The 12,505-nt window shown below is 34.0% G+C and overlaps 1 protein-coding gene across 1 annotated transcript; it reads left to right on the forward strand.

Moving 5' to 3' along the window:
* The first annotated feature begins 121 nt into the window (after positions 1 to 121).
* Positions 122 to 4,037, forward strand: LOC117319516. Its single transcript, XM_033874305.1, has 3 exons — positions 122 to 2,199; positions 2,647 to 2,823; positions 3,020 to 4,037. Exons 1-3 carry the CDS (start codon positions 1,826 to 1,828, stop codon positions 4,014 to 4,016), a joined length of 1,548 nt encoding a protein of 515 aa, XP_033730196.1. The 5' UTR covers positions 122 to 1,825; the 3' UTR covers positions 4,017 to 4,037.
* The last annotated feature ends 8,468 nt before the right edge of the window (positions 4,038 to 12,505 follow it).

The following is a 12,505-nucleotide window of genomic DNA, read 5'->3' on the forward strand; positions in this document are numbered from 1 at the left end:
TCAAGCGTTTGTTTGAGATAGACACTTCTGTCAGATGGACTAAGACCACAATTAAGTACTTCCGGGTTCAGGCCCCCACGAATAAAGTCTCCTCAGAAATGTATGTATTTCATGGAAATAAATCAAATGCCTGTTTGAACTTGATTTTTGTCTATGAATGTAATGTAAATTTATAGTAGAGATGTCAATCTATGTTTTGTGATGTAAAATATTAATATTGATCATGTATTTTGTGCGCCAGGGTCCTGTGTGAAAAGTCCTGATTTGACCTCTACCCCTGACCCGGATGTATATAATCCACGTTGGTGACACATTTTGACAGCTATCTCCAGAAAATGCCCAACATGTTATGTTGAAACTTTTATATTTTGCTTCTCACATGTTGGTCTTGGCCAGGTGAGATGGAAATTTGCATATGAGATATTGGGAATTTACTATGAATTTTAATGTTACAATGAAACATATAGCGAAGCTAATTGTGGTCTCGGTCCAGACAAGAAGAAACCACGAGGTATTTACATCAATTTCAATGTGTCAAAATGGGTATTTTTGTCGTATCTGTCATTACAGAGTCAGGTCGTCATAATGTATTGGACACTACGGCAATGGAGCTTGAAGGCGATTTATCGTTCCTAGATTTGTATAATAGGGTGAACGAAACACAGTAATTGTTATCAGAAATTCGGATCTCGGGCAATCGCCCCCCTGTAGCGAATAAAATCGTCATTTCGTCCGCAGAAATGTCCATATTGGTATGTCAAGGTTTAGGGATGAGATTTGTTGAATTCTTAGTGAAACCCCAACACGAGAAAGAGACACAATCTACCAGTGACACGGTTAAAATGTCAGCATTTTCTGTGCTAATGGAATCCCAAAAAACCGCTTTCTCTTCCATCCTAACCTCCGCCAAACTTGTCGATCCTCAAAAACTGTATTGTGATTTTCAATGGTAAATTAAAGTTTTCATTTCCTATGGGTTGGGACCATGCTTTTAGTCTCATTAATAAATATTGTTAGATTTAATAGTCCATGCTACCATTTTTTGGAGTTGTTTATTAGTTTGAGATAAGGGAGGGGACCATTGGGGCGCGACGAATTACCCAAATCTACCCAAATCTACCAAATCTACCCAAATCCACCCAAATCTACCCAAATCCACCCAAATCCACCCAAATCTACCTTAATCTACTATGTAAATCAAACAAAATCATACTTACAGCTGATAATTTGGGAACGTGAACTTGTTAAATCAATTTTTAGTGCATCATTGTCGCGTAGTGCACCATGAATCGATATAATGTACACAAACACTCTAACTTCAGTAGCGGTTATCTCCCCTTATGCATGTAATGTCAAGGAACAACAAAGACCTGGTTAATTTAAAGACAATTTATTACGTAGAATATTGATTATATAACAAGCAATAGACCACTTTCACATTCGAGTGCGCATGTGCGATATCAGTTATCCCCCTTTGCAAAATTTTGCCGAGGGGGCAGCCTGAAGTGTCAAAATACGGTCGTTAACGAGATTGGTAATTCCGCTGCAGTATCGTTCATCCGACGTTGTCAGCCTAAAATTTTAGTGAAAGTTGTAAGAAATATCATCAAGGAAGGTCATTGTTATATTCAGTAATGACATGCTTGAGGGGATACGTATACCTGGAGCTGTCAAAACCGTGCAGAGACGCTGACATGTAAACAGCACCAGCAACAGTAATCCGCCATTGTCATCGTCACATTTTAGTAAGAGTTGAACTATTAATAGTCCAGGGTAATCGTATGTATATAGAGACATGTCTTTCTTTCTTCCATTAACGTAAACGATGTCGTTTTTCACTCGAGATTGGTTTGTCAACAAACTGTCGGCAAATACATGGACTACATCATTAAAAAATGTGCCGGAGAAATACTGTCACGAGCAACTTAAAAAGTATTTGGTAGAAAGCAGGGAAAAAACGTTTGATAAAGACTCTCTGAGAGCTTTTAAAAGTTTAAAAGCATTTAAGTATTTTAAAGACGGATATGTGCAAAAGTTAAAGACAGCTACTGTAAAAGATGATGCGGTATCACCCGACAGCATATTTCTGTGCAAGGCTCAAGTCATGGCATCAATGGCCCGTAAACATTACACCGTGTTTACATGTATCAGCTCCTCTTCTGGACTTGTTCTTGGCGGATCATGTGAATGTGTCGCCGGGTATGTATAATGAAATAAATAATTTTGTATTCGTAATCGTGTTGACCTTTTCAAATTAAAATGTTACATGCCTGTAGTAACTACTGATAATGTATGTGTATAGATAAGCACTTCCACACACATTGTGACACCTGTCAGGTTGTGTATATATATCCAAATTAGCCTATCACCTGTACACTATACAGGGAGTGTTCCTTTGGCACCTGTGTGATGTTAGTATACACCTAAATTTAACACACACACCCTCCTTCATAAACAAAGGAAAAATTCAGTTAGACTTGAAATGTGAATACCTGTACATTTATTTAATACTAATCATTATATTTTATTTTTATAACAGTTTTGCCACCTAATGCAAATAAGACATTATTTATTATGCATATAAAATAATATATTAAATTAATCATATATTTTTCACTTTCTGATTACATTTTGTTTTCATTATAGGAAAGGAGAAGCCTGTAACCATGTTGCGGCAGTACTGTTCGCCCTTGATGATTTTGTGTCAGAAGGCTTAAATAATGTACCAGATGATGTCACATGTACGGATAGGCTTAAGCAGTGGAACAAACCCTCAGAAAGAGTTGTTCAAGCAAAGACAGTAGCTGATATAAAAGTACATAAGTAAGGAGTTACAATTTTAAATTTTACAATAAAAGTGTGTGAAAAAGGGGGTCCAGCCCCCCCCCCCCCCCCCCCCCCCCCCCCTAGATCCAAGCATGTTTTGTTTACACATTTGCATAGGAAATATATATAAAGAGCTTTATTTTACAATTATACAAGGATTTTCATAATGTAACCAACATATATTGTTTTACAGGCCCAAGTTTGGCTCTAAGGAGAGACCCAAGATGACAAAAACCGATCCACGACATCCAGCAGACAGAACTGTGAACTCAGAGGCCAGAAAGCAGCTATTTGACAGTATAAAGAAAATCCTGCCTCAATGCGGTTTCGGAAAATATGGTGTTCCAAAGGTTTCTGCTAGCATATTAAGTGAAAGTCCATCAAAAAGTACAATCAGTACACATTTCATTAATGTACATCCTCCAAGTTTGAAAGATATCAAAGACGCATGTGAGGATTTTAAGAAAAAACTGCATGTTTCTGATGAAGACATTAAAGAAATTGATTCCAAAACTATGTCTCAATCAAAATCAGCCTTATGGCACCAGGTCCGATCAGTTAGAATCACTGCATCAAATTTTCATTCTGAGTTTAAAAGGAGGTCGACAACAAATCCAACATGTTTGTTAAAAAAGCTACTTGGTTATGGAAGCTCTGTGAAAAAAGCAGCCATGAAGTTTGGGCTTGATGCCGAAGGTCAGGCTATCGAGCGATATCTCGCAGATTTACAAAACAAAACGGGAAATCGTTGTTTAGCGAAGGAAGTTGGATTTCGAATTCACAAGGAACATCCCTTTTTAGGAGCATCCGCAGACCGAATTCTGGAAGATCCCGTTAGAGGAATGGTAGTAATCGAGCTAAAAAATCCCTTGTCAACATGGGACAAAACTATTCATGAAGCTTGCAAAGTTTTACCGTGCCTGGAATTTGATGAAAATGCACAGGTCACCCTTAATAGGAAACATGCATATTACACACAAGTTATCGGACAAATGGCGGTGTATGGAATATCCCTGTGTGATTTTGTCTTGTGTACAAAGAATGAAATATTTGTGGAAACTGTAGATTTTGATGAAGATCTCTGGATGGAGTATCTTCCAAAACTTGAATATTTCTATAACAATGCTGTCCTTCCAGAAATTGTATATCCTTCAGTGATATATGGCAATGAGCCATTAGTGTTGGAGTAATCAATTTATATTTCTTACATATTCATAGTGTTAGAATGACTTTAACAATCCAGAACTGAGCATATATAGCATATGTTTTGTATTGTAACATGTTCAGTAATATCTCTTTACATGGACTATTTTTCATTATTACTGATGAGAATAGAGGATTTATTTGTGGAAAATGCAGTTTTGTTTCTAAAACCCTTGCTATTTTAAATGAATTGTAAATACTGTAATTATCCATGTAAAGAAAGTTCACTGTACACATGTATAGCAGTCAGATGATTGAAGTGAAGTCGATGTATAAAAATAGTAGATTTCCACGAAATAATTCTTAGACAAAAGTCTTCTATAATTCTAAGCAAAGCCTACATGTAAATATAAATGTCTGTTGAATGTTAAAAAATGTTAAAATCCAATTGTTACATACACATATAATTTTTTACCAACATTCATAAAATTACTATGTATTTAATCGGTACATTTCAATATTTTTTATGAACAATACAGTCGTATCTAATGTGACATCTCATAAGCATCTTGTTGTATACTTGTCCTCTAGTTTTGACTTGGTTGACCACATTGAAACTTTCATACGTTTAGGTACACTGAGGAAACTGAAATATGTTCTTGATAGAAACTCTCTACAGACTCTATATATATCTTTCATTAGAATAAGCTGATATTGTTTTGGATGCACTACCACAATAGCTTATAGACAAAATAGAGCAAGTTCAGCTGGCAGGATAGCGACAGGTGCTACAAACATTGTTAACATAGAACTGTTATATAAAGGCTTATGTTGGGAAAAACTTATCAGATCGAAGAAATTTTTTTTTTTAAATCTCAAAATCATTCACAATAAAACACACTTGTACCTTCCTTACACTCAGATCCTCATGATTATACAAACTGATCATCAGTTCAGACAAAAGCAAACTATTATACAGCATCTTTTCTGTTTGCCGTCAGCTGTAAAATTATGGAACTCGGTACCTCAAGAATTTAGAAGTATTGACAAACTTTAAAAAATTCCTTAATAGAAATCTTACACGTCCTCAAACAAAACTATGGAAAGTGAAAATTGTAAATTTTACACATGAAGCTTCGCTTACATTGCAGTATATTTGTAACACTTGTTCAATCGAAACTTAATTGACAGCCGTATTGAGTGATACAAACTTTAAGCTTGTTTCCAGATCCTTTTGCAAATTATGCGTTATTTTGTATATTTGTCTCTGAGTTAATTAAAATACTGTTTAAACTAATTTCGAATATTGTTAAAATATGTCGAACAACAATATACGTATAAAAAGTAAATCTCATAATCTATTCCACATATATAAAAACCATGTTAGATACAAATACAATGCATATATATATATAAAAAACATACACGCTCTAAAATGTACAAATACAATACTGTCATTGACAGTAGACATATTTCAGTTCTCACTTTACGCAAGTGCACCTGACGAGGTGACGAGTCTGAAATTGACTACTTATTTGTATTTACCACTAAAATGAAAAAATGCAAAATTTATAAATAATTAAAATGTCAATGTCAAGTCAGTATACTGAACTAGCCCATGAAGAAAATGGTCTGGTTTCAACAGTTTTTCTATGTCCTGGTTTTTGATGATTTCACGCGTTTGCGTTGACATGGCTTTTTGCCGCAAGATTGTTTTGGCCTCGGACACTGAAACTCGACATTTGAGGCCATAAAAAAGCTGCTGATTTGGGAACGTTTCTTGCTTGCCAAAAATTTATGGAAATGAATTGACTTTTCTTCAGATGTTTTATCTTGCCAAATATGTGGGGCGACGTGAAAAGATTTTACGGGACACATATATAAGTAGACAATTTCAGTTATAAAGACAGTTTCTACAAGATATGTATTTAGTGACATTTACATTTAAAATATACGTTTTACGGGACACATATATAAGTAGACATTTTCAGTTATAAAGACAGTTTCTACAAGATATGTATTAAGTGACATTTACATTTAAAATAAAGGGAAATTGAACGAGATTATAAGCAGGTGATCATAGAATTCACATACATTAAAAAAAGTGTATGTATTGTTTACATTTATTTAATATTGCGGTATATACTTATATATAGGAAACAATAATAAACAAAACACGAATTTTACATCTGCTTATATTCTCGGTCTAATTTGCATGAATATTTGACTTACCAATTTAAGTCTTGTAAGACCGCACAGGTAGTCGAACTCTGATCCATTGGAGCGACATGATCGGCAGATGTACGCTTCTGGTGAAATTGAAAAAGACTCGAACTGCGTGGCCGTCACAGCTTGGCATTTGGAGTGGTACCAAATATCACAAGATTCACACAATAAACATCATGCGTATTCAATTTACAGTCACCGCATGGCCATTTATGCTGATTGGTTTTCTTACCACGTGGCATGGTAAGATGTGTTGCACAAATGGACATAAGTTATTTGTTATATAGGTAATGTTCTCTAATACGAATTCTGATTGGTTGTTGAAAAAAACAAACACCTTAAATTCAATTACAAACCCAAGCTTCTATTAAATGCTACTAGTAAAAGCAGTTGGGCGGGATATATTTGATGTCGTGAAACCATACACATGCATCAAATCATAAACAATTATATGCGCGTGTCAATTAGTATACTCGAAATCACAGACCCCCGTGATGCTGTGACAGGTGGACGAGCGTGGACCGAAATGTTCACACCTGCTGATTGTTTAGCGGTATACCCGATCGCAGTCAGGTACACGCGTTATTGTCTGAACGGAGTTGTGTAGATATAAGTATGCATCCATGTTTGAAAAGAAGACATGAATTACAAAACAACCGCATTTCCATTTGTTTTCAACTTTAGCAGAAGCTTACATTTGCCGCTCAACTAAAATCATAATCAATTTTTACAAGAAAATTGATAGCCAAACATGTATACTTGCTGTTTGTACAAGGTTTACATTCCTATCTCTTACTGAATTGTTTTTTTTTTAAATTTTATTGATTGAATATATAAGATATAGTCAGCAATCAAAAGTTTGAATATTTAAAATAAAGATTAATTTTCATGTCGATATAAATGCATTAGATAAATGATATTTGTTGGTCGCTTCAATTAAATAAATAATGAAACTCATTTGCTATTTCGTTCTGGTTGTAACATACTACCTATTCTATTTCCTCTTGTGATGTTGTTCAATCTTACAAGTTCAGAATATACAATTGGTGTTGGCAAAGGGGATTGGACAACAGGCTCAGCTTTTATTAGTTTTTTCCTATAGATTCCCAGTTTAATGAACATATGAGTATTACAAAATTAGTATCAAGTAGGAAAATATGATGTATTTTCAATTGATATAACTTTCATATAAATATTAAATGAGTATATAGACATAATAATATTACATTACTTATAATTTTGAAAGCGTTAACGTTTTTAGATAAGAACTAATAAGAGTCTATATATATCAGCTGGCAGTAGGTTATAAACTGTTATGATGTGATGTCAAATATTAAAGTAAAGTGGACATTGGAAGAAGAAATGAATTTCGTTTTTAATATTAACATCCATATACAGGAACAGTCATCAACCAAATTATCCATACATTTATCGTAATTTGAATAATTTAAATCACTAGCTTTGTTTCGTAATTGACAATTTAAACCTGTTATAAACCTTAAAGCTTCTAGTTGAACAGATTCAAGTAAATCAGAATCGTTTTTGTACAGTTATCCCAAACTTTATCTGAGTTTTCTAATATTGGTCTAATGTTTGCTATATATATTGTTTTGAGAGTAAATTAAATTGCTAAGTTTGTATACTGTATGTAGAATTGTATTACGGAGAGGACATTGATACGTTATATATAATTGTATTACGGAGAGGACATTGATAAGTTATATGTATTACGGAGAGGACATTGATAAGTTATATATAATTGTATTACGGAGAGGACATTGATAAGTTATATGTAGAATTGTATTACGGAGAGGACATTGATAAGTTATATGTATAATTGTATTACGGAGAGGACATTGATAAGTTATATGTATAATTGTATTACGGAGAGGACATTGATAAGTTATATGTATAGTTGTATTACGGAGAGGACATTAAAAAGTTGTGAATTTGAATTTGCGCCCAGTCCTTTTGGGTATTGTTAGCAATAAAATTCTTTTAAATTCAATATTTATCTATTGTTTTAAATTCGAAATAAATCTATTCTCAATTGTTCTTTTCTTTATCAGAAACTAATATCGTTTGATATAATAAACTTTACAAAATCAAAAAATGCAATTGTACGTTCACGAATTACGGAATAATAATTAAAAATCCTTAAAAAACTGATAAACGTGGGCGGGACACCTACAAAATGTCTTGGGCTACGCAGACGCACCGCGATTGGTGTAATTGCAGTTCAAGCCACGCCCATCTAATTAGAGGGCGGAGCTTCGTAAGATCATAGACCAGTATATATCAGAAGCCCCTATTTGACGCTGTATCCATTGCTAGTTAATAATTCAACATGACATCACTTCTTTTCGGCAGCAGCTACATCGAGCGATTGAGACGATACTGCAACAACGACATAGAGACACCAGGAGGTACACACTTCTTCGGGAAAGGAGGTCTACGAAGCGATAGAATGGACAGCGCATTACTCCAGAGAGCATTAGAATGCAATGTCGACACGGCATTCATCCACATCGGAGGAAATGAAATAGCGGCAGATTCATACCCCAAAGAGATCTTCAACAACATAGCTCAATTAATTGACCAGTTCATCGCGTCTGGCATACGAAATGTATACATTGCAGAAATTCTGACGAGGGAGCCCAGCGCCAAGAAATGTCCAGGCCTCACAAAGATGTCATTTGACCGGCAACGAAAAAGAATAAACCAACTTCTACAGAAGAAATATGGTAACAACTTCGTCACATTAAAAGACATAAAATACCCACAAGATTACCACACGGATAAAGTCCATCTCGCCACAACAGATACTCCAAACACCAATACGGGAATGAAGAAGTACGCATCTAGAATAAGAAGATTACTGGCCAGCTGCTGAAGACACCAAACGGCCCTTTTCAAGGCCATCCAAAACGGTCCTTTTCAGGACCAACACAAACGGCCCTTATTAGGGCCAACAATATTTTTTAAAAAGTGCCAAGCACGCCTCGAATTTACGCAAAATCTAGTGATATTTATTTTTACAACACCTTTAACCAATTATTGAAAATTCCATTTAATTTCCTTTAGAAAAAAAATATAAATTTATTTCCGAAAATGAACTATATTATCGCAATTACATCCATATAAATATATTGTATAGGTTCAATAGTATTTAGTAAAGTTTTATAGGTTCAATAGTATTAAGTAAAATTCTATAGGTTCAATAGTATTTAGTAAAGTTATATTATTATTATCATTGCCTTTATTTCCTCCAAAATGAAGAGCATGACATAATAACAAAACAATGTTCAAAACACATATATGTTACAGAAAATGCATGGCAATATGATAATACACTTGGTAAACATAAATGGTATGATTATTAGTTTAAGTTTGAAAATGAGCAAAATAATAGATTATTTTGAAGAACTAGATTTGAATATGATGATCATCGTACAGGTCAAGCATATACTTTATATGAGATATTGTATTGAACTGTTCTAGTATATCTGTTTCCAATGGATAAGCCATAGAGCCTCCCAGTAAAATGTGAACTAACATATATTTTGACAATGAATGCAAAAATGAAATAAATTCAATATCAGAAATAGATACGATTGCACACATAAACAATTTTTTTCCAATATTCTTGGTTAGGAAACAATTTTTTTCCAATATTCTTGGTTAGGAAACAATTTTTTCCAATATTCTTGGTTAGGAAATGTACCATCATCTAGTAACAGTTTTAAGAATACAAATAATTCATACTTTTTAACATATCTGGTATATAACCATTTTGAACACATTCATTTGTTTCATACAAAAAACATCTTAAAATAAAAATGTTACTGGTTAAATTACTTCTTTTCATTCTACACAACCTACCTAGAAACAAAAGTTTTTTGATATCTATGTATGCTTCAATAGATGTCCATCCAAGTAAGGAGGTCAAGTTCTATAGGTTCAATAGTATTTAGTAAAGTTCTTAAAAGGGAGGTAACCCCTACTTAATATTGATTCTTAAACCAATCGACAAAGACCGTACGTAATAATTATTAAAAAAATGTCAAAAACATCGTTTTGATACGTTATTGATGTAATATATATTGATTTGTGTGGAATATAATGGTAGATTTGGGTAGATTTGGGTGGATTTGGGTAATTCGTCGTGCCGTGAAATGTTCTCTTTCCAAAATATTGTACAAATGTAGTTTATTGGTTTCAGATTCTAGTCATTTTGAGACCTGTTGTTTGATACTTTTACATGCCAATCAAAGATGCCTTTGTTACTTTTATCTAAGTTCAAATACTATCAATGTTTAAACTTAATATTTAATAAAACACTATTGATTTTGTTTGAGCAATGTGTTTGTTTTGTAATGGTCATCCCTTGATGTTTGGATTTTTATTTTTTATAGATGCACTGACTAGCCAAAATATTTCCTTTGGAATATTTTTTTTCATTGGTATCCATAAAAGAACATGCATTGCATACAGTTTTTGAATTCAAGCTTAAGCATTTCATCATTCATGGAGTGACCAATCATTGACTTTGGGTATTTTTGACAAATTTTCTACTACATTACATTGTTTGTAACTTCTGTTGTTGATGTTCTTCTATTCACCTTTTGCTCCTGAGCAGATCCATATATGTAGTTATAATTCAGCAACATCAAATAACTAGTTTGAATGATTTAAACATTTGTTGTTGCTGTATTTAAAGAGGAAAAGACATTGTTCTAATATTGCGTCTGTGAAAATTACGCGCTCGCTCCAAAATGTTAGGATTTCAATTTTTTTTTAATCAAAAAAATTTCGCTTGCTCGCTCCAATTTTAAAATGTCAAAATCCGGAAGAACAATTTATCAAATTGGTATGGCCTTATTGATAGTTTATTCACATAGCAAAGGTACTTATTAAAACCATAATTTTAGCTGTTATTTTAATAATGAAAAAAAAACATGCTATTTAGTTCACTGTGACTAATTTTAATTAATACAAAAACTTATAAAACTTGCAATGATTGAGATCCTTGTGATTTTTCTGTTCTGCCGTGTACTATGTTGCAAGTCATGTCTTCTCTTGAAACAAGACTTTAAATAATATAGTAAACTCAACTCTTAGTGGGTTAGTATACGGCTAAACAATTACCAGGTGTGAAATTACAGTCCACAAGCTCGTCATACATGTCACTGCACCACAGATGTCTGTGATTTCTGGCGTTCTAATCGACACGCGCCAATAATTGCTTGTGAGACGCGGTTTGTTTACATGCACATCAAAAAATGTTCTGAAGATATGCTTTTACAGGTTGTACGTAAATTGAACTTGAATTTTGTAAACAATATGGGGGCGAATGTTTGCGTCTCGATGTTGACACTGCATTAGGTGAAATAAAAGGGTCTGGAACCTGAAATAAAGACATCAATCATATCGAATTTACCATAGGAAGGTTTGAGCTGGACTTTGAGGATAATAATGAAATAAAAATCGCAGGTAATACAGCCTGCGCTCTTGAAAATCGAGGTGGTGGCTATGCTGATGACATCCACGCTGATCGTCGCAGGAGAGGTATCAGAAGTCGATAAATATTGAGACATTGGTTGACGTATTGACGTAATTGGTTCTACTACATCCCTTCACACGGACAAAAAAATAAAGACATTTTTTCTGATGTCTCGGGTCGTACGACATATGATAGCCGAATATAGAACATCATTTAGGCCAAATGTTATACCATTCCTGCCAAGGCTGGTAGCTTGTGTCTGGACCGTGCACTTGGAGAGATGAAGATGTTTATATAGGCCTAATTAGCATAGGACAGATGATTATTTTGTCTTTGCTGAGATATTGGTTGTCTGGCAGCCTGTTCCAGATAGCTGCCAAAAGTGATGACCTCACAGTGTTAAATCAATTGAGCTATTGAACTTTTTTTTGAATAGTTTCATTTTTGTAAAATTAATACCTACATGCAGGTTTGACTTGTACTCTGGTGTTGACAAACAGTTTCCATATTTCTTCATGAACAATGTAGACAAATTGTGTTTTTGTATTTCAGTTATACCAAATGTGTATTTTAACTGTAACAGAGTTTATTATATTAAATTTATTTCAATGCATCTGCTTTCTATTTGAAACCTAGGACCTCCCAGGTAAAAATCATACTTTTGTAGAGGAACGACACATGTAGGCTAAACGCCGGTGGCCAGGAAGCTCAAACAGTTGGAGAGTCCGTCCAGAGTTTGAAGGTACAGGGTTCGAGCCCGAGTATGGTCCATGTATTTTTCCTCTCCTGTTATTTTAATGCAAAATT

The sequence above is a fragment of the Pecten maximus genome, unplaced genomic scaffold (assembly GCF_902652985.1).
Source record: "Pecten maximus unplaced genomic scaffold, xPecMax1.1, whole genome shotgun sequence".
NCBI lineage: Eukaryota > Metazoa > Mollusca > Bivalvia > Pectinida > Pectinidae > Pecten > Pecten maximus.